The following is a 24,318-nucleotide window of genomic DNA, read 5'->3' on the forward strand; positions in this document are numbered from 1 at the left end:
TTACACACATATTCTCGCCGTCACCATAATACTTGGGTAGATGAGCTGAATCTGGCTCACATTCCGGCCGTACCTTTAGGTATTGCCCTCCTAATTGTCACCTAGCTTCTTCGGCCCTGACTTATCTATATCTCGGTATACACAACTGTATTCTTTTTGCTTGCCATATTTACACATTTCCTCCAAAACGCGCACCATCATTACATCATGTGCTCATATCGTAATAATGTGCCCGGTCTATTCAAGTCCTTCACTGAGCTAGGAGTACAAATAATTCTTCCATCCCGAATCGCGCTTCTCAGTAGGGGCACAGGAAATTACTTTCCGTGCGAAGACAGTGAAGTTTCCATAGCGACCGCACATATACCGTCATGCAGTGGATACACAATTTTTGCCAGCCTGCTATGATTGGGTGATGGGTACGGCTTACTTTTTTCATTCCCATGCTGAATACCACTGTTTTGTTTGCATTCATTTTATCCTACCCTAGCCATAGTGACAGACATTCAATATTATTTTTTTGTTTTGCTTTTGCTTTGCTTTTGCTTTTGCTTGAAAATAAAATAAAATATTCAGTTTTTTATCCGCACCTTCTCGTTTACTGAATGTGACAAAATTTATTCACTTTAAATCGAGCAGGGAATGAAAATATGACGCATAAAGTATGAAGATGATATCTAGATATCCTGTCACAGTTTTTATTTCTCGTTCTTCATTGCTACCACCATTAAAGGGTCACTACACCCACAACCAAACAACGGGTAGAATAAAAAATCGCTGGCAGACGCTGAGAGAAGGGATACTTTTTTTATTAAATTTGTTTCATTCACGGCTGCAATCTTGACGAGCTTACAGGGGGTGCATTGTGCTGTCATTTCCTTCTGGACACGATATTGGATCATTTCCATTCCGTTCTAGTTTGTGCTCCCTTCAATGACCGTTAGTTTCCTTTTTTTCTGTCCATGCGACCATCACTTGCATTTACATCATATCTCTTAACAGGAAGATCACTCAGCTGCGGGAAGAAAATGAACTCAACCGCTCATCCTTTTTTTTGCCGGTCTTGGTTTTTTCTTGTTCTCATTTTTAAATACCAACCGGCTGCTACTGTTGTCCTGAGCAACGCAACGAACCATATTTACATCGCGCAACAACGAAATGGAATGCCTCCGTTCTATTGACCGTACTGACCCGTCTTCGATGCCGGAAAGAAGTTTTGGTTGTTTCACTGTGCATTTATTGTTTGTTTATTTATTTATTTTTTTCTTCATTTACTCACATTCCATTTACTACGATTTTGATGTTTTCCGTTCCGTTTGACAGTTTCCGCTCGCGACTAAAACGATGTCCGTCCTTCCAACCGGATGGTTTTCACGGATCTACCCGGTACCCGGTACCAAAGGGATTGTGCATGATACTCATTTTTTCATTGCCTCATCTTCAAACCATGCTAAATGGCCCTCGCTGGGAACCATTTCCGGGTGCACGAGCATCGGAATGGAAACCACTCCACAGAATGCAAACCTAAACTGACCCACTAACGAAAGGGGGCGAACGGGAGAAATGGGTTTGGCGGCTATGGCTATGTTCACACCGATCACCGAGTCCGACCGTATTCAGATTGCGTAGAGGTGACGGGTGCCCCGGCGGCGACCACAAGACGCCGGCCGTTGACCTACACTTCCTGCACCGGAAAGCAATGCCACTACGGTTGAAAACACTATTTGCATAACCGCTACCAGTGCTGTCCGGCTGCCAGAATGCAGAACACCAAGCGTAAGGATTATTCGCCCCGCACCGAGGCTGGATGCTGATGATGACATGTCTCCTGGAATGGGTGAACGTGAGAGAGAGAGAGAGAGAAAGAGAAAGAGAGAAGGTAGAAAAATATTTAAAATTAGAATCATCATGCGAACGAGGTCGACAGCCGGGAGCAACACGGAATGATTAATGGACGAAAGAGTGTCAAAATATGGGTGATGATAATGTTACCCGTAGGACCTTCTGCTTAAAAGCTCAAGCGGAGATCTCCGATAAGCGGCTCAGTCTGACACCGGGTAAATAGTACACATACACACCAAACACAAGATGCTTTGAAAGCTTTCGTTGAAAGTGGGTTCATGTGGTAGAACAACTTTTCCAATAAAATGCAATGTTCTAAAAGCAAAAATTTGTAACATAAATAGAATATATTCATGATCTTATTCAACGAAACATCACAAAAACACGCTCTCGATTGCTGATCGTAACGCAGTATGTCACACCGAAAGTTTCCATCTCGTATGCTCGGGGAAAAACATTTTTCTGTACCATTTAACGGCATGCGATTTGTGGATGAATGCCCAAATTATTTGTTCCACTTAAACTCCTTGTTTGTGAGCTACCGTTTTGCAGTGGTTTCTACAGTGGAGGATCAATCCCCTTGGAGGCCCAGGGCGGAATTATAGTTGGGGCCTCTAATTTCAAAAACGATGGAGGGAGGGAAGGGGAACATTGAGGGGACTTAAAATGCGACAAGGCGAAAAGCGCAGTGAGAAGGGGCCTACTCCGCCTACCGTTTGATCCGCCGCTGGGCCGTTCCTAATCATCTTCTTCAAATGGACCGCCAGGGTCATCACCATCTTCGAATACAATATCGGAACCGACTAAATCACCACCAACACCAGTTACCACTGCACCTGTACTCTTCTAAATGTAGCTACAATCATAGGTGCGCCAACTTCGAGAAGCAGCACGTGGTGGAATTTACAACTACAGCATCCAAGGAACACTTTGCCATCGAATTGGTTCGCTCGCTGTGCTTCCGGGATATTTGCCATGCAACACTCAGTTTTACTTCTTCGATCTTAACTTAACTTAACAAAACACTCAAGTACCAGCATTTGGTGGTGGACTTAATCGATATTGTCTGTCCTGCAGCGAGTATTTATCATACGCAATCCACTAACATGGATGTTCAGTCATACGTATGAACGCATGTCTGTTCGCGATGAGCTGCGCCTTTGCCTCCTTTCACGTATACCAGGTATTGACCAGTGCCGGAACAACACACCGACTGCAGGTGAGATGGGTCATGTGTGTTTGGGATGATATCATCGGTAGCACGGAATATACACGGGAGATTGTGCTGCAACATCGTGTTTGTGATGTGCTACAGCATCCTTAAGGCCAGTGTATGAAACCAACCAGATGATGCGTCCACTACAGTACCCGATCCTGTTTCCACGGGGTGAAGCCGGTTGGACTCATGGTATGTTTAAGATACGTCGCCGAGGAAGACAGCCGAGACCATCGAGCACGGGGACAGACACAAATAGTGGTGCCGTCATCAATGAGGATGATGCCCAGATGGAGCCGAATGCAGAGGAAAATTCATCCAATCATATTACTCCACGTAAGTATGCCGCGTATATATTGCATATCCTGGCGGGAGATCGCTCATTCTCTGATGCATTGTGAAGGGTAGTCACCCGTCATACGTTTTGCAATACAGAATGAGCGAGTTACTAAGTTGTGAATTTCGATTTTTTTGTTTATTTATTATTTAGTGGATTGTTTAACATTGTGTATCCCATTAAACAAACAACGCAAATTTTATATAACAATAATAATTTGTGTTATGCTAAATTTGAAAACTAAAATGCTAGGTCAAGTTTTAGTGTTGAAAGACTACCTCCATGATCATTCGCTAACGTCGATGTTTTAGGCAATGAACAAAAATTAACGGTTGATTTCTGCGGTGAGCTTCTACTTACTAAACTTTTTAACAATTGATCATGTTTTATAGCATTCTTTAATCCATTAGGTGCAGGGCCACGAGAGTTGACAAAATGCTGACAAATTTGTCCATTGACCAAATCAGCTGGTCAACTGTGAAAACCACTATACCGTTGCCGCGCACACAATTGTTTTCAGATTTCCGACACCAGGAAAGCATGTTTTTCACGAGGTGGAATAAATTTGCGCTGCAGGTGAAATAACCTGCAGCGTGAAATAAATTTGCCATCAATATTGCATTGCATACTATCAAACCCGTGAGAGCGTTCACTAGTTTAAGGAAGATGGATGAAACCGAGAGCATCCTTCATTTCGCTCAAACTTTCCATGGGCTGGTACGAAATTCCATACAAAACCCGCTGTTTTCAGATTCCCGATACCAGGAAAGCTTCAACGGAAGAGGTAGCACCTTGTACAGTAATTTTGCTCGAAAACCGCCTAAAGGTATGCAATGTTTAAACAATAACTTTCCCGTTGGTCGTGAAAAATTTCTTCGAAAACCACCAGTTTTCGAATGTATAGTACCAGGAGAGCATGCACGGAAGAGGTAGCTCCTGGTAATTTTGCCCGCCTAAAGGTATGCAATCAACTTGCAATGCAATGCGCCGTAAGGTATGCAATGTTTATACACTAACTTTCCATACAAACCAGCTGTTTTCAGATTTCCGATACCAGGAGAGCATGTTTTTCAAGAGGTAACACCTGGTACCAGCAGAGCAAGATGGCGCCCAACAATTCATGAAAAGTTTCATGAAATTATTTCATGAAATATTTCATGAAATATTTCATGAAACATTTCATGAAAAATTCATGAAATATTTCATGAAATATTCCATGAAATATTTCATGAAATATTTCATGAAATATTTCATGAAATATTTCATGAAATATTTCATGAAATATTTCATGAATGAAATTTTTAATGAATGAAATTTTCATGAATGAAATTTTCATGAATGAAATTTTTATGAATGAAATTTTAATGAATGAAATTTTCAGGAATGAAATTTTTATGAATGAAATTTTTTGAATGAAATTTTTATGAATGAAATTTTTATGAATGAAATTTTTATGAATGAAATTTTCATGAATGAAATTTTTATGAATGAAATTTCCATGAATGAAATTTTTATGAATGAAATTTTTATGAATGAAATTTTCATGAATGAAATTTATATGAATGAAATTTTCATGAATGAAATTTTTATGAATGAAATTTTCATGAATGAAATTTTTATGAATGAAATTTTCATGAATGAAATTTTTATGAATGAAATTTTTATGAATGAAATTTTTATGAATGAAATTTTTATGAATGAAATTTTTATGAATGAAATTTTCATGAATGAAATTTTTATGAATGAAATTTTTATGAATGAAATTTTCAGGAATGAAATTTTTATGAATGAAATTTTCATGAATGAAGTTTTTATGAATGAAATTTTTATGAATGAAATTTTCATGAATGAAATTTTTATGAATGAAATTTTTATGAATGAAATTTTCATGAATGAAATTTTTATGAATGAAATTTTCATGAATGAAATTTTCATGAATGAAAATTTTATGAATGAAATTTTTATGAATGAAATTTTTATGAATGAAATTTTTATGAATGAAATTTTTATGAATGAAATTTTCATTCATGAAAATTCCATTCATGAAAATTTCATTCATGAAATATTTCATGAAATGTTTCATGAAATATTTCATGAAATATTTCATGAATTTTTCATGAAATTTTCATGAAATGTTTCATGAAATATTTCATGAAATAATTTCATGAAACTTTTCATGAATTGTTGGGCGCCATCTTGCTCTGCTGGTACCAGGTGTTACCTCTTGAAAAACATGCTCTCTTGGTATCGGAAATCTGAAAACAGCTGGTTTGTATGGAAAGTTAGTGTATAAACATTGCATACCTTTAGGCGGGCAAAATTACCAGGTGCTACCTCTTCCGTGCATGCTCTCCTGGTACTATACATTCGAAAACTGGTAGTTTTTGAAGAAATTTTTCACGATCAACGGGAAAGTTAGTGTTTAAATATTGCATACCTTTCGGCGGTTTTCGAGCAAAATTGCTGCAAAATTTTACTCGATCATCGGGAAAGTTAGTGTTTAAATATTGCATACCTTTCGGCGGTTTTCGACCAAAATTGCTGTACAAGGTTCTACCTCTTTAGTGGATGCTTCCCTGGTATCGGAAAACAGCTGGTTTTGTATGGAATTTCGTACCAGCCGTCGGAAAGTTTGAGCGAGATGAAGGATCCTTTCCGTTTTATTGATATTACTTATTAGCGATCGTTCTCACGTGTTTGATGGTATGCAATAGCAATTGTGATGGGCAAATTTGTCCCAGGCTGCAGATGTCACCTCTGGAAAAACATGCTCTCCTAGTATCGAAAATCTGCAAAACAATTGTGTGCGCGGCTACGGTATAGTGGTTTTCACAGTTGACCAGCTGATTTGGACATTGGACAAATTTGTCAGCATTTTATCAACTCTCGTGGCCCTGCACATATTAATGTGAATTTCGATCGTTCGATTGATTTTCGCGTATTAAGTTTGATGCTCCAAGTTTAGGTCAGTTGTCCGTGCATCAAGAAATCCTAGAATTATTGGGCCGATCTCTTCGGTCATTGTGAAGATACTTGCGATCATTTCGTTACATTTACACTTGCACATTTACATCAATATTACGTGCTCCTCAGGCACAATTTGATAGTCAGTAGCAAATTATAGGTTTACAACACCACAAAGCTCTCACAAATTTTTCTCAAACAAACTGAGTTTTCAATGCAAAAAAACGAGACCGCTTTCAGCACGCACGATATCGCCAACAATGTTTTAGCCAAATGTTACCGAGATTACAACAATGTAGTTTGAACAGTATTCTACACGGGGATATGATGAAGTATTTGGACAGTTTGGGATGGGTGGACATAAGCTGGATTGTAGGTGGACATAAGCTGGACCTACAATCCAGCTTCGATTAAGTAATAATCAAGAAAAACAGAAATGGTATTCCAAGAACCATGAGGTATCAAATATCAAACGGAAAAGAGAGTTCTAATGATTGCAATTTGATTTTATTCATATTCTATGACAATGCATATGTCGTAGTACACTGACACATTGTGTCGGTTATAACATCATTACCGGCTTGCAAACTTGCACAAATTGTGACAATCGAAATACTAAACACAATACTTCACCACAATACTGTTCCGAAACACGTAGGCTGGACATTTTCACGGTTCAATCGGGGAGAGAAAACAATACCACACCACGAGTATCGCAATGGCAATAGCTTGCGAATATTGCGGAAGTGAAAATAAGCATGGTTTCTATTCTAGCATCTAACGGTAGGATCATTTACGAACAGATGAATAAATCCCGTTCAAGAAATAGAATACATGAATAGGTTGAAGTAAAAGGGCATATAAGGGTTCACGGGGCAGCCAGAAGGTGTATTGGTAGCGCACCCGGTCTGCACAAGACAGGACCACGGAAAAATTTCATCAGGACCACCAAACCTCCGTACGCAGCACTGACTATCCTACGGGTAAATAAAGTAAAAAAATATAGAAATGGCAGGCTTAAACATCCTGAAGATGTCGTGCCGGTAAAGAAGAAGGAGTTTGAGTACACTGCATACTTCTCTTGCGTAGCCGTGTAACCGGGCCGATGTAGCTAATCAAATAGAAACAAATGTTTTATATAACCAAGGATATTTTCGATCAATTGTTTACCTTTTTAATTAGATTTTGTGCTATAAACTAACTCTGCTGCCAAATTTCCAAAAATCGCACAATCGGCACAAGTTGTTTGGGGCCCCCAACACGGCGAGGCCCTAGGCGACCGCCTACTCCGCCTACCGTTTAATCCGCCGCTGGGTTTCTAGCTGGCATGTTGATAATGGTATGTAACTCGTAGCAATATTATATTTAGCAAAAATAGTTTCCCTCCCAATGTAGTTCGGGATATTAAATTTCCAACCCAACTCATCATTACCCTGAACTGCAGCACATAAAACTCACAGATTCAGAACACAATTTACGTGCCATTTATTAAATCGTAACATATTTTTTGCTTCCTTGCCCATGATACATGGCATGATACTGTAGCATATCAAGTAACGCGACAAAAAAACACCCACGCCACCGATGGAACAGGTTGGACAAATATGAAAATCATTACGCTAAAAGTTTTCCCAACAGTAGGTCAAACACCCTGTTCATATCGGGTCAGTATGGTTGAATGTTTCTTCTCATTTTACCACTACCGGTTCCCGAGCTGTGCTCAATGGCGAACGGGGCCAGGAAGGGGAAAAACAGTTTCCCAGCGAAATAATTCGCTGCTGTTTCGCCTGTTAGTTTTAGTTGCGCCGCATAGTTATGCTTCCTGGAATCGGTGGAGGTATGTATGGTAACTGTTGACATATCAACCTTTCATGTTTGCTCGCATGTTCCAAGCGGTGGCAACCTTTCAACGGACACATGCACACACGCTGATGGACACGGGAACTATAAGTGTTTAGTTTGCCATCCGACTGCCTCGGTGGCCACCGATAGGATGGTGTAAAAAGGACACGAACAAAGCACAAAGTCGCCCTTTTTCTAACGAGCATGTAAATGGAAGCCTTTCAGTGCAATGGTCAACAGGCAGTATGGCAGGTTGAACAGTTTTCCGGTGAACGATGTTGACGTGTGAATAATCGAAGGAGAACGTAATAGGCTTGCTATCACTCCGCTTTATAAACAGCATACGGACGATTGCTTGTCAGCGGAAGGTAGCGTGTCAGCTGGAGTGGACAAACAAAAATGGAACAGGGTGTAAAAATTAGCATCATTCATGCCACGATGGTTGTGAAGCGCTTCGGCAAAGTGGGAGCTTTTCTCCGATGTTTTGTAATCGATATGATTGATTTTTATGTTAAAAAAACTAAGAAACGGATTGATTTGAACTTTGACAAACTGGCCTTAGTTAATGTCATGACAATGCAACAAGACTCAAAATTCTATAGGTGCAGGGCCACGAGAGCTGACAAAATGCTGACATATTTGTCAAAACGGAGCTTTCGTCAGTATTTGTGAGCTTTTGTCAAACTTCATTTTGTAGAAAATCCACGATAAAAAGTTGACAAAACCCTGACAAAATGCGGACAAAATGTTGCACCGCTTGCTAAGTAAGGCATTATGTTAATATTAGTTTTTATCGGAAAATGATATTTTATTTTTCATTTAAAGTACCTAAGCTTGATTTTTGAATGAATTATAATTTACATCTTAACATTATTCCTCAAATCACCTAATATTTACACAAAAAATAAAAATATGAAAACAGTTATTTTTTTTTGGTAACAACTGTCGAGAGCTGCTTCGATCATGTGGATATTCTTGTCAATTTATTTTGTCAAAGAGTACAATTGTGTGCGCGGCAACGGTATAGTGGGTTTTTGCAGTTGACAAGTTGATTTTGTCACTTGACAAATTTGTCTGCATTTTGTCAACTCTCGTGGCCCTGCACCTTATGAGTATAACAATGAAATGCGTATCACAATGTGAGAATTTAGCGCTTAAAGTTATGCAATATTCTTTACAACAAATAGCAGTAATTATCTAGAGAATCAAGGTATTATACAGTTCGCAAAAATGGATTAATAAACATTGAGAAATAAATAATTTTGTACAAATCCTAATCGTAATATGAAAAAGTGAGCATGGAAAATGTTTAAGCGAAAGCCCAACATTACAAATACTGCCGTCACTGTAATGCCATTAATTTTATTACGCAAGTTTATGTCAGGCGGTACCCAGAGTGAGTCTGTGAGCCTCACGCCCAAGAAAGAACATCGATCTTAAGCAATCGGTGTGTTTAACATATGAAAATGTTTCATTTTCCTCTGTTGCTGCAAGTATAACAACCTTCACTTACTTAGTCCTTTAGTCGTTAGACGGTTTTTCAATTTACCAGAAAATGCAATATCATTACAATGTCGGTCAAATTTGCATTACCGTGCAGCTGCAACCACCGCACAGGGCATGCAAAATGGTTTGTAATTTAGCCAACGGCAAATCGCTGGCTGTAAGCTAAAAAAAAAAACAACGAACCAGACATCTTGCGATTATTCGTCCGATGATCGCGCTACCGAGCGCCAAAGAAAGGTGCTGTTTTAGCACCACCCGGAAGCGGCAGACGTTGGTTCAGGTTTCGGTCACGTAATAACATTTTCGTTTTCGTCATCGACCATCGGAAAACGCTTGCAGCGTGCATACGCCGCACCGCAGCGACCGGGCGACTCCATCGGGTTAATGTGAGGGGGTTGAGAAAGGTTGACACAAAAAAGGCACGAAATAATAAAAAGAAGCACCGTTGTTCTCACTGTAGTCGACCGGTTTGCTGGGGTGGGAATGGGCAGGCGGCATCGTACGCTTCACTGTGACTTTTGGCTTCCGTTCTCATCTGCATGCGAAGCTCGCGATGAATGTGCCGTTCGGCAAACTAATTGAATTCTGTCTGTGCCTTCGCAGCTTGCATGGAGCACAGGCCGGCAGCAGCTAGCAGATGCAGGGCAGTGTAAACGTGTACGAGAGTTTTCCCCCGAACTGTTTTGGCACAGAAAGCGTCGCTGCTTTCGCATGAGCGTATTGTGGCCTACCGATACCCGACCAGCACATCCATGCTCGCTGAAATAGCATCGTTTTTGTGTTGTTTGTCTATCGGTCTGACATTCTTCAGCATGGCCTAGTAATTTGGGACGTAAAATGAGTGATTTAAATGATTTTGGTGATTACGTAGGAAATTATATTGAGCTAACAAACTTAAACAACTTTACCTATTTCAGTGTTATATTGAATGATAATCGTAAATAGGTAATAGATTAACATAACATGCACTTTAGTAGACTATTTTGGGGCAATGGTTATAGAAAATTCATTAAGAAATGAAAGTTTGAATAGGAATACCATGAAAATATTTACAGTCAATAAACTCGCCGAAATCGCCATAATCGAATTTTACTTCGTCATTCTCCATTTTGGAACTCCAATCTCTGTTATATCAGCTGAGTTTAGATATTGAAGTTAAAATTTGAAGAGTTGCTTGCTATTCATAAATTTGTTAAGGTATGTTGCGTGTATGGTTCACTAAGCAAAGCTCACACGATGATTATTTAATGTTCACTTTGCATACAACCAGGTGTGTTACTATTATACACAACTCACGCGATGGTCAGTATTTACTATATTTGCATTTTAAAGATTAATCGAATGGTTACTGATAACCTCCTCGACTGAACTATACACAATTTCACTCTAAGCATTCATAGAGTGGAGCTTAAGTTGGTTTAATAAAATAGGCTTCTAGAACTTGTTCTATTTGGAGATGTTTTTTTTTTTCAAAAGACAACGAAAACGATTTTGTTTGCATGTAGGTGTGGAAGTCGTTTTACATTCAACTGGTGTTTTATACATCTGCACATCTTTACGGGTGCAGCTTCACGCCATTCGAGTGGAATGAAGGTACACTCATCAAACTACTGCTCACACTCTGCCCTGCTCCATTATACTTCCGGAGAGAGTCTTCGGACCTAATAACCACATAAATATCGAGCCGAGGTCCCCTTGCTACGAAGGATATTTGTACGAAAGAGTTCTGCTTCAATAACAAAAGGTAACATAAAGTAATACATCTTCAAGTTACTGTAAAGTAATTGGTGTTCAAAGTCAGCCTAAATGTATGCAATTCTCAAGGCAAAATCTGGAAAAAATGTCTTTTTACACTCCGTTTGTCCAAATCTTATCCCACAAAGTAAATGTTTTGTCAATCACACCAGAATGTTATTAAATTACCTTGTATTTGTGTCATGTAGGCATCGCTGTTCTGATTGTCGAAATCGCTACCATCGTGATGATGGTAGGAAGATGCGGCCGACGACTGGTCGTAGATCGAATGGACGTAGTTGACCGGATTCAGCCCAACCGGTGACGCCGAGGCGGCCATCAGCTTCGGTCGCTCATCCTCGATCCACCGATCGACACGCTGCTCATAGACGTCGTGAATTTTAGCAATGCAGCTAAACTGCAGAGGAAAGAAATAAGAAAGAAATAACCGGTCAAAAGTAAGTTGGCGTGTGACAGCTTGCAAATTTGCGCGGAAATATGCGCTGAGTGGTTGCTTGTCAGCAGGAAATAAAGTGTTCCAGATCCGGATGAAACAGCACCACGCCACCGGCTAACTAACATAACCCACTAACGAAGTTGTTTCTCTTTTTTCCTAATCAATGTCACGCATCATCGATCGGCGTAAACAGAGTGTTGAAGAGTTGGGAAAGGCGTACAACACTTCCACCGGCGATGTGATGGAAAAGATAAATAGCTACAAACGCGGGCGCGGGTCTGCCATGGCCTGCCTTTCGTGTACGACGACCAAGAAATCGTGCTCAACTTTTTCTGCGAGCGGGAAATGGTTTGAGTGAACATGAAAGCGACTGATGGCTGTTTCTTGAAGCAAACGATTATTTATGTTTGCGGAAAAAACGGAACCTCAAACGGACCAACGGTGGAAAATAGAAGCTTTGAGCCGCTGTCTTCGAGGAGGCGCTTTCGCCGTTGAAGATGAAAGCGAAGCGAACCGGCGGAAAGTCGACTGCCAAGCGAACTCGTTGCTTCTTATCTTTCATATTTGTACATCTTTTCATGCGACACTTGCACGTCCCGCGGCTCGTTCGCCCATCCACCGATGTCGGGTGGGGGTTCGAAGCTTTCCTGGTATGTCGTCAATGTGGCGGAAAATGACGATGTTGTTTGTTTCCGGCAGAAGTTAAACTCCCGGCACGAAGAAAAGAAAAAGAAGAAGAAACAAAGAAGCAAGGGTAGTGAGTGTTTCGCGGTAAAAGCAATGAAGCAGCATTGAATTATAGGAAAGGAAGCATGTTTGGGACATTTAGATCACTCGTACACATTTTATCCGATTTTCATTCGAAACATCCCTTCTGCAGCATTAAAGCGTACAATTGATTTCATTCCTTTGCAATAAAAAGAGCGCATGAAAAGAAGTGTTGATAAGGCAATAAAACGATTCACCCTGTGGACAAAAAAACTCATGCTTAATAACAAGCAACACACTCTCAGTAGCAGGGTAGTGGAAAACCCGGTATTCTTATGAAATGTTTGCAAGTATTATCTGTACACATCACCTACTTTCAGTTTACTTCGTCCGAGAAAGTGATGTGAGAGATGAAAAAACAATCCAAGGGTAGAGGTGTCGAGTCCGCTTCGATGATCCTTGTAGACCGGGTACTGCATCATCTGTGATGCATTGACCTGCAAGCGTAAGAGAAAGAGGGTAAATTAATAGATAACAATGATAAACAATTAGCATTTTGTACAATTTACTACACATGTAAGGGTTGAAATATTTTATCAAACCGGGGAGGATATTCGTAGTATCTAATAGCAGAATCTTAAAAAAACCACTAATGAAGCACGTTTGCAATGAAAGCCATCTCTGATTTAAAGAGTTCAATCCGACAGGAGGAGCCGAAGATGACTATCCATACATACGTTGAAAGGCAATTTTGGGGAACTATTTCTAAAGGTTCTCATTTCTCAGGTCATTTCAGGTTTTTACAACACTCAATTGTAGAAAGAAAATCCGGATAACTGGGGAATGCTACACGACAGCCAACACAAACTGTATCAACACTTAAATTGCCCACATTTCCAAAAGAAATTCAGCTTCAGCTTCAGCTTCAGCTTCAGAAATTCGACCGAGGGCTGATTCCGAAGTTTTCACCGCAGCACAGGGTTTTTTTTATTAAAAGTTGTTCTTCGAGTTCAGATTGTTAATCATCGTGTATCAACACTACTATACAAAATTCATGTAAAAATGAAGCTAGCGTTAGCGTTCCCTTCAGCTAGGGCAGTTAAAAAAATAACAGCTTTCTAAACACTCGTCCGAGATGATGAATCTTATGCAACAAATTCTTCTCGTGTTTATCTCGTGCCAACAAAATCGCTTGCCAAACCCCAATAACCCGACACACCAGAAACGCCACTGTCACTTCCTGTTCCCGGTGTCCGATATGTGCACCAGGCTCGGTCCAGTCCGATCCGTTCGGTAAGCAAAGTTACATGGACGCTTGCAAGATCCAAACCGTTCAACACTGGTGAAGGTGTGGGGAGGTTTACCGCCACCGGGAGTCCACGAGGGATTTAGTGTGTGGTGTGTTGTGCAGCGTTCAAGATACTGTCCAGCCCCGGGATACCTTATCCAGCAACATTAGCACCGCTAGCACCCGATGGAAACATATCTCAACGTACACCGTCCCGTCACCGGTGGAGCACACAGACATACTGTATGGAACCATATGGAGCCATGGTTCCAACGACACACACTGTTCCATCCCAAAGGGAATTGTGTTTGCCACTCGACATCGTCACATCCACCCCCTCCCCCTCCCACACCTCCTTCGTCCTCCTTCCCACCCCTATTATCCCTTATCCCGGGGCATAAGTTTACGGGGGTAAATAAAATACAAACTGAGCAACCTGAGAGTGGCTTACGAGAGTGGAGATTTAGATTCGTAATGCTGGCAGAATTACTGGCTGGTAGCATTTACTATTTACTAGCAAAACCGTAACACACCGCACGCGTGCGAACTTTCCCCTTCCCCGTAAAGCTGGCTCCGACAGTACACATCGCTTCCGGGCCGGTTTCCTGGAAGCGACACCAAACGTTCCATCATACCGGTCCTGTCGCAGTGCGATGACAGGGATTTGTCGACACCGGAAGATTGATATTCCGAAGGATTAAAGTTTTAATTAAATACATAAAACGATTTCCCATGTTGATTGAATTTCTAACTCCTTCTATCTCGCTTACCCCTTGCGGGTAGATGGAAAGTTTGCTTGCCATGCGTACGGAGACACACCCACACACCTCCAACCATCCGTATCGGATTTCAATGTCATACGACCTAAGCCCTCAAGACTGGCCTGTTCCAGGAATGATCGGGAGTCGGAATAGGAAGGGTCTGTCAGCCGGGCATACCTTTTTGTCGTCCAACAGCCAGGAAAGATTGGCAGCCGGTTTCGAGTTGTAGGACGTGCAGTTCCCCAGCACTACGTCCCCTATTCGGTAGAACTGTTTGATGCCCGTAATTAGCGGCTTTGTTACAGGAACGTCTAGAAGAAGTAAAGCGAAGGAGAGATAAATGATTAAACGGGAATTGTTTCAACCAAATCCAAATCTGCAAAAACACCTACCAACAACTTCCATCTCGCTGGATACGATCATCGTATCGAATGACGGTAAATCGGCGGACACTTCGCAGCTGTATTTACCCGTTGCCGTAGGCTCGACCGCCATCAATGTGAGATGGCTGCCGTTCGATAGTGGGCGCTGTAATGAGCAAAGCAGAAATGGGGAAATTATTTAGCAAACAAGATGAAAGCGTAAGGGCGAATTTAACTGGATTTAAGTTGGCGAATTTTTATGGATTTCAAATTATTTGATGACAACAATTAAACACATTTTGTATTTTAATAGCAATCATAACAAGCGTATTATGTTAGAATATTTGAACAAAAAAACTATACTAAATTTACAAAAAAATGAGTTTTAACTAAGTTTTTTTTAATATATTATGTTTTTTTATATAATCTCATCAGGAGTTCAGGAACAACGCCATAAATCTAATATCCATAAAATTATGGCACGCACTGTAATTTACCACAGCAATGAACTGTTTAGATAAATGCATTGTTTAAATTATGTTTTGTGGAAAGGTTCAGTTTACAACTGATAATTAAAATGATGTAATCGATGATGTTTGATGTTTGATGAATGATGTTTTATGCAACATAATGAATTCTACAACTAACCTGCAATCAATGCTCTTTGCCATACTTAGCTTATTAAAAATGAATTTGATTCATTTGAATCAAATTGCAGTAAAAACCGTTCCCTAAAACAATTATTTGCTGAGCGCAAGCAGCAACTGAAATTTATTTAATCAAATCAAAACCACATTTTGCAACCGAGTAAAATGCACAGAAATGCAATGGAATTTTGGAAACTGCACCGGCAGACACATCATTAGTGTGCAACAGTGCAACACAATCAGGTCATTATGCGATGCCGCATCATCGACTAACCCAATTCCCTTTTCCGGAAACTAATTGTGCATGGAGCCCGGCGCTGTGGTGGGCACCGTGTAAGCTGGCGTGCCGATTCAGCGTCGTTAATCAGCAACCATCTGAAATGCACCGGTTGCATCAGACCGCTTTCGAAGAATAGAGGTACCGCGAAAGGCAGGATAAGATAGACTCTAAAAAAAAAGACAAACCCACCACACCAGCAACAACAAAGGAATGATAATTATGATCCCGTTGATCTGTGTAACGAAATTGCGAGCGTGTGGGAAGCAAATTCCCGATTAGAAATCATCGTCATCCGGTGCAGTGCTACTGCTTCGTTGATGCATTTCCATCCTGGCACTCCTGGCACGATGTGCATTTGTCCTAACCCCTCGTCCCAACCGACTGACGTCAGCGTCTGATTCAAACTGTAGCCTTGTGACTTCTGGCTACATATCAGTCGGGAACTGTTCTGCAATCGCTGCTGGTGCTGGTTGTTCCGACTGTTCGGGCTCCCGCACACTAACACACTACGGGCCGGGACGCAAATCGTGCCATCCGTGCTCACCGGCCTCAAACAACGAACTCACCTCCACCGAGAGTCCCGCGACGACGAACGATTTCAGGGCGGGTATTTCCTTCGGTGTGTAGCGGAAAAACTCACGCTTTCCCTTGTACCACTTGACGGAGTACAGCTCGGCACCCTCCATGTCGTAATGGCAGATCAAATTTGCATTATCGCCCCGCTTGATGGCGACCGGAACACTGACGCGCACGTCCTTCAGCGTGATGACGAGATCTAGAGAGAGAGAGAGAGAGAGAGCGGTATATAGAATGGGAAATTGGGATGAGCTAAAGATCGTTCGGTGATGGAAATTGCATTTATGAAAAGCTTCGTGTGAGGCGGAAAGGTTCGCATTGATACTCAGCATCTCCCGGCTCCCCACAAACTTCACGGCGCGTGGTGTTGGCGTTGGGTGAAAACGAACCCATCTGTGCATGTTGGTGTCGATGGAGTCAATAATCGACTTTAAGCGATTTTGCCGACGTAACGATTTGGGTTGGATACTTAACGATAAAAATGGGGGGGGATGAGTTTATACCTTTTTCTGCTCCGAACCAGGATAATGGCCACACTAACATCTCGCGTTGAACGGTTTAGTACTGATCGGATTTATTAGCGAATAAAGGAGCACAACTTCCATGGAGTGTCAACTGATAATGTGTAACTGATTGTGGAATCTATTTCCCTGTAGATGAAAGGGGTTTGACTTTCTTTTTTTAGCGATTTTATTTGCTCATAGAATAAAGATAAACTTTTTTTCTAGATGTGTTTTAAAGTTACATTAAGAGGACATAAATCGCTGCGAACAGTAATAGTAATGTAAGCCATACCCCGTTTGCCGATTAGCATCAGAAAGATATTTATATATTTATTAAGATATCAATATGTTTGAATAAATAAAAGTAAAGGGTTAGCTACACTCTTTTTGGACATAAACATAAATTTATCTACAATGTTTTGATAACTCCTGAAGTCGTTTTTATGATCTGGTATCAGTGTTGATTTGTATTGTGTTAAGTATTATTTAAAAAAGAGCAAACGACGAGCTGACCTGCGTCATGAACTTGAAGAGGAATGAAATTATCGTGTTGTTAATAAAATTACTCAAATAAATTATTTTAATCCACGCTTCTTTCATGTAAAGACAATAAACACGCAACTTTCATTACGGTACTATGTAATAAAACTGTACGCACGTTAACCTGTGTTTAACATAATCAGTTCGCAGTAAATGTGTTTGACTTACTAGTGCAATAAACGTACCAAAAAAGATAAACAATATCTTCACCCATTAACTCCCGTGCTGGTGGAAGCAATAAATCGTAAAAACGAAAAAAAAACGTCTTACTACACAGTCACCGAAAGTTTCCCTTTCGATCAAACTAACCAACTTCTCATTAGCCAAGTCAGCGGTTTGAAGTTTTGCTTTTTTTGTTACACACTGTACCACATTTACAGCTTTTTTACCCAAAATGGTGTGAGCATTTTCGAAACTGTTACTACAACGTCCGAAGCAAGTTTCAACGGACGGCCTGTGGGAAGAGTGGGGAGTGGACCGTCGTACAGTTGAAAACTGAAACGCCACACAAATACAAACCCAAAAAAATGTCCCCCCCCCCCCCCCCCCTCACCGTAAGAGTGCCGTGTACGTGTTCGTCGCAGGCAATCGTTTCAAGTGTAATTACACTGTTGGAAAGTAATTAAATTTCACTGTTACGCCAATTTCGATGGCGAAAGTCTGTTTTTAATCGACTGCTACAATTTGTCTGCCCGTGTGTTAGTGTGTGTTTGTGTTTGTCCACCGTTCAGGTTGAAAGGAAAAGGAGAGTGGGAGGGGTGTGAAGGGGCGTGAGTGGGGAAATGGGTGTCACTTTCATGTTGAACAGCCACACCAAACACAACCCACCAACCTACAGAGTGTAGATTAAAGATGGAAACAATAGCGACGACAACTGGATGCTGGAGATAGGATAGAGGATTAAGAAGAAGAAAAAACCCAAAAAGTTTATGAAGCAAACAGGACATAAAATAAAGATTTGTTACCATCGTGAGATGCGGCAACAACAATGGCAGTAAAAAGCGGATCACAGTAATCCGCACATTTCTGGCTGCTGCTTGCTTTGATCGCTTAAGTGTCAACGTTAAACCGTTTGACAGATAACCGTTTGTTTGGCGTGTGGAGCACAGCAAGCCAGTAATAATAAAGACGTCTTCGTCTGGCCAGAACCATAACAATACGATGTCAATTGTACCGTTGTGTGCGGGGCAACAATGCGACCGTTCCCGGCACGTACAGCGCAGCTGGTGCGTTCCCGCGAGATATCAATTGTAGTGCCAATTAGGAAAGATGTAAGAAAAGTGCTACAGTGGCCGCCAACCATTCTGCCACATGTTGCACACACGGCCCAGGACGATTGTGCACCTCCTCCGGTGGGACATAAATCCCGTGCAGCACATGACGATAATCGTACCACAGCTCGAGTTGCACAAGTGTTGCACACACACTCACACACACCCACACACGAGACGATGACTTCTTGTGGACAGGATCTTGATGTTGTCTCTGGTGGCGAATACATTTCGCTTACGTGCCATCCTCTGGGTGAGCGAAGGCAACGTTCCGAATCGAATGAAGGCTTCCTGCTGTTCGGATGGTGTGATGGAAAAATTGATAAAATATGTGAATGGCAGCGGTCATAAACCGGTCATCTTTATAGGCGTTCGCATTCTTCCGCTTTGGGGAACACACACACACACACACACACCGTTTTGGGGATGTTGGAATCTTCCGAACTTCCCCAGCAAAACAACGAACATGCGGTGAGCATGCAGCAGCACCCAAATACCCAAATACGCCAAGCAGCAGCGTTGTAGTTGTGCAACAAAATGACGACCATTCGGTGCCAGCCTGCCTGCCAAGATCTGCCTGCCAACTACCCATCGCGCGGTGCTGCTGCCCCCCTTTCCGAACACCGTAAAGTGTTCTGCTAGATTTCACTTCAATTCGCCATTTTTTCCGGCATCTCGGGCTCGGGTGCCCTTTTTTCGGGAACGGGGCAACAGAAACTTTTGATCATTAACGAGGCATTATCCGTACCGCTGGTGAACTATTTTGCACGAACGCACGGTCCTTGAAAGATTTTTCGGCACAATTTCTCCACTTGAGTTCTTTCGCTTGTTTTTTTCCTGTGTTAGCAAAAGTTAACTTGAGTTCGCTTTCTAGGCGGAAACGGGGAACAAGAGGATACAGCCGGGTGAGGAATCTCTAACTATGAGCTCAAAAAGCCATTATCCTTGTGCTGTTCGCTCGCTCTAGCGCTGGAAAGCTGGGGAAGTGGTTTAGTTTTTAGCACGCGAAATCGAGAGCTGCAGTGTAAAAAGTTTGCTTCTTCAGCAAAAGCTCGACCCGGTACTAACCGTGCTAAAAGCCGAAAAGAGCCGCCGTTTTTTTTTCATTCTTTGCCATTCCCGAGAAGTTTTACACGGCTGGAGCGTGTCGGTCTCGCGCTTGCATATGATACTGGTCCGAACAATTGAGATCGAGCAACGTTAAATTAATGGACCAAGCGTTCGTCGATGAACTAGATAGCGTGGCGGTAGGTAAGTTCCTCGATACACTCATCCAACATGCAAATCACCCCGCAAAAGCGAATCGCATCAAACTAAACCTCCAACCTAGAACCGGCCACCGTTTAGTGTGCGCCACATAATTTATGTGTTTTTCGTCAAGATTTATAGACATTTCAGGAGTAATTTGATGCTCTTGGCCCCTTTTCCTAACTAGATTCTTACCGAACCGGTTCCAGTTTGGCGTAAGATTCATTTCTGGATCATTTCCAAATGAAAACGTACATCGCTGCAATGTTCGTTTTCCTTTGCTCCTCGGGCCTCCAGTTGCTCGGCGTCCTACCGTAGGGAACTAATGGTTTAATAGGTACTGTCGGTGGTAGAATGAGAGTTTACGACTGGTTTTTCATTTCGTTAATCACTAACTCGGAGCTTCTTGTGCCTGGGAAAAGATTGCGATGGCGGTGATAATTTTTGGGAACGCTTCGGTAATGGGACAACGGCTAGAGCAGGATTGTCTAATGGGAAAAGCATAATGGATCAAACATAAGCAGACAATTAATAATGCTTAATTGTAAGAACGTAGCATCGATAGAACCTTATGCTTAGAACCTAATTTGGTTATAATTCTTAGTTCTTTTGATTTTCTGTTGTAAATTTTGAGCAAATTTAAATTCAATGTGTGTTGCCTAGCTTTAGGCGTCATCACACCTCTTAAAGTCATTGACTAATTTTATCCTACCCATAAACTTTAAAATATTGAAATCAACCGGATTGTGTTTTGAAGTAATATAGTATGGTGCACTGTAGCTTTCTTAGCCAGTAGAAAAATGCTGTAACAATTTTCAGCATTAATTTTCAGTAGTTTGATTAATCAGTAACTATAAATATTTTATTTAAAAAAACAATCCTGCAAAGTGGTTCATTGTGGTTCATATAATATGAATATGCTCGGATACTACATTACAGTAAAGAAGCCAAATGATCGGTGGCTTTAAAAGACTGCTAGAAATTTAAGGCTGTCCAATGATTTAGTAACAGAAGAATTGCATAACTCTAGGCGCGATACAATGACCATCTAGTATTAAACTGATGACCGTACATACACCGCTTTCCAGAGCTAATAAATGTCCTCCTTGTTGAGAGTATAAATGGCATAGATATTTAGCTCTTTAAGAAAAACAATGCATTATGAGCCAAAAACGGATAAAAAATCTATCAGTACCGTACTCCAACATTCGATGTATTCTTAAAATCCACGTACGAAAAAGATCAAATTTAATTCCTTCGAATTGCTCTACTTACGCAGTGTGCGACCAATTAAAATGAATGCATAACAGAACTCACTTCAAGCATCAACCTGTTTTGCATGATTCATTACACCCAAACGCGTTTGGTCGATACAAAACCGTTGCTGTCGCTAGAAAACACATTACAGGACGAAAAATAAAGCCAAAAACTTTATTTACTAACCATGTTTATCTTCCCATTATTCACAGGAAAACAAGTGAGCAAATGATACGATCAGGGTGGTAAGATAACAACCCGCGCTCTTGCTTGGACCACAGCGACCTGCCGCTGGTTATATTATCCCATTCACGGAAATCTCGAAGGACTCTCAACAGGGCGCCCATAAAACCGTCCGGCTAAGGCATCTCCCTTTCCGCCGGCCCAGCCGGTCAGTGGCACTCATACGCTCGATGTCTAATCGTGCGTTTCACCCTTTTCTGGCTGGTGGTTTACATTTGCCTCAAAACACAAAAAAAAAAGAACAAAAACTCACCCCCTCAGCAGTGGTGAACGCAATTGATTTACGAGTCGAATAAAAAACAAGCGCCATTTGTTTTATGTCCAACTTCTAGCTTTTATGCTTTTCCATTCGGTGGCATTACTGAAGTTTGTTGTTGTGTTTTCTTCCCATTTCTTTATTTTTTGGGTCGTTGAATCGTTCGGAACAATCTTTTCCGCTCAAGTTTTGGGGTTGTTGGATCGACCAACAACAAAAAAAACAGAAGGGAACGGATGGGAAAACCCGATCATGAGTTGAATTCAATTTGTTATTTCGCTACGGTTACTGACAGGATATTAGCAGTCAATGTTGATAAATGGTTTTTAAGTTTATCGATTACCGGACGATTTTGTTTTGTGCTTCGGTTTGCGAATGAATCGCCCGGGTGGGCGACACAGTAAAGAGGTAAAAATTGTAGCTAAAGATTCCACACCCCAGGTCCAGGAAGCTAAGCAACCCCGGTACGATCGAAATAATACACCGGCCCGTGTACGGTGGACCGGCACGGTAGGGAGGCGAATGAGCGGTGCCAGTGGTCCCTGCTACCGGTCAGAACGAACGAAGATATCAATCATATTTCGAAACATTCATGTGCCGGTACTTTGGCTGCAATAAAGTGTGCGTTCTGCTTCTTCCCCGGTGAATGTTCCCTGGAAGGCACTTCATCATTGCCTTTTCCGACTTTTGAGCAACGTCGGGTGCTGTGAGCCAACTCCTAAACGATCTCAACCAGGGCGGGAATCGTGTGCAGTAATCGAACAGGTACGATAAACCCACCGGGTCCGGCCCGGGCATTGCTTGGATGATGAAGGAATTTTCGCAAACCACATGAAAAGCTTTCTGTCCCGAGTACCTCCAAAGTTCCTTTACCATTAGTACCTCTCAACCCACGAAACAACTGCAGATAAATTAGATTAATGCTTACTCTTTCTCTCTCTCTCACTCTCTCTCTCTCTCTCTCTCTCTCGCTCTCACTCTCGATTTTCCCGTACCGTAACTACTTCTTGCCGGTTCGTAACTATGTTTGTGGTTGGATGATTGAAAAATTCACCGATCCGGTTCGGGTATCTCTGGTATCGTCCGGGCTGACTCGTTGCATGCGTAACGCAACAACTTCAAAGCTGAGCTAAACTTTAAACACTTTGTGCAGTTTTCCGATGTTCCAAGCAACAGCAAGCAAGCTAATGAACTACATAAATCCTAAGAGAAGCTAAACAGAGAGTGAAAAGTTATCGCACAAGCAGTCGGGAAAAGTTTATGGAACGTGCCACAGGTTCAGTGCAAGAATTTATCGTCCTGACGTGCATAAAATCACTTCGGATTGTTTTACATTTATGCTATTTTAGTTTCTTAAAAATTAAATTTATTGGAAATCGCTTTTAAGTTCACTCTATGACTTGCATGTACTTCTCCATTTTAGATTACTGTATTCCCCATTTCATTGTTTCCTGTACAGCATCTTGCAGTTTCATAGCTTTTAATCCACCTGTGGTATAGCCAATATTCCATCAAAACCATCGACCCGACCGACGTGCGCTCTGAAATTAAACCGCTTAAGTCTACTAGGCTAGGCTACTTTTTGTTATACTTTCCACTGGGTAAGTTTTCCTTTGCACTTGACACGCTACAAATGTTCACGATCAAAGGCCGCTACCGTACAGTGAAAGTTGATGGGTACCGAGTAATGCAATTATTGGCCCGACATATGCACGTCCGTAAACTTTAGTCAGGCGAGTATAACACCCGTACCTGACAGGGGACCATTTTCTCGACTCCGTTCCAGTGCTGTCAGAATAATGGGATGGTTAAATAAGCATTTTAGCTGCGTTTATCACATTATTTTTCTACTTTATAGGAGAGGATAGAATTTGTTGACAGAATGCGTTAAAACGGGTTAGCATACCATGCTGAAAGCAGTAATGTAGCTCTGAGCAATCTTTTCTGGGAGATAAATGTTTCAAGTAAGTTTTTTAGCAATTTTGTTTTCTGCTTAAAATCAAGTGTACCCGTTAGAAATTACTTTAATTCAAGTTACCCCACGGAGGTGTCAAAGAGTTCTGAGGAGTTTCGAGCAGTTCCTTACATAAAGTTATAATTGGTATTCTGCAACAGATTAGCTCATCATATTCAGAATATTAAAAAAGGTCAAATATCCAAACAATGCATAACTTTAGGCGCACTGCTGTGTAAATCATGTGAATCTACTGTTTGACATAAATCTACTCTTGCTGTACACACTTGGTGTTGTTGTTGTACCGCAAATGCAATGAGTTCAATGGCTCCATCTCAACTCTGAATGCACTGTAAAGCAGCGAAGTACCCATGTACCATCATCACATCATTGCCAATCAACAAACAAACATCTTCAAATGTCGTTCGTTTTCGCATAAAACTCGTTTTCGGAACGTTTTTGGTGTTGAATAAATTGAAGCATAACGTGTTTTTATACATCGTAGCAAAAACGACTAGCATATACT

General features: G+C 41.3%; 1 protein-coding gene across 1 annotated transcript in view; it reads right to left on the bottom strand.

Annotated features, from left to right (window-relative positions):
* Positions 1–687: 687 nt before the first annotated feature.
* The window catches only part of LOC128304045 (uncharacterized), a 38,435-nt gene continuing 14,804 nt past the window's right edge, over positions 688–24,318 (bottom strand). The window contains exons 2-7 of the mRNA XM_053041168.1: positions 16,511–16,719; positions 15,048–15,183; positions 14,833–14,966; positions 12,981–13,103; positions 11,631–11,859; positions 688–1,828 (exon numbers count right to left, since the gene is read on the bottom strand). Coding sequence (XP_052897128.1) covers positions 1,617–1,828; positions 11,631–11,859; positions 12,981–13,103; positions 14,833–14,966; positions 15,048–15,183; positions 16,511–16,719 — 1,043 coding nt within the window. The 3' untranslated portion in view covers positions 688–1,616. The remainder of the gene's footprint in view (positions 1,829–11,630; positions 11,860–12,980; positions 13,104–14,832; positions 14,967–15,047; positions 15,184–16,510; positions 16,720–24,318) is intronic.

This window comes from Anopheles moucheti, chromosome 3 (assembly GCF_943734755.1).
Source record: "Anopheles moucheti chromosome 3, idAnoMoucSN_F20_07, whole genome shotgun sequence".
NCBI classification, from domain to species: domain Eukaryota; kingdom Metazoa; phylum Arthropoda; class Insecta; order Diptera; family Culicidae; genus Anopheles; species Anopheles moucheti.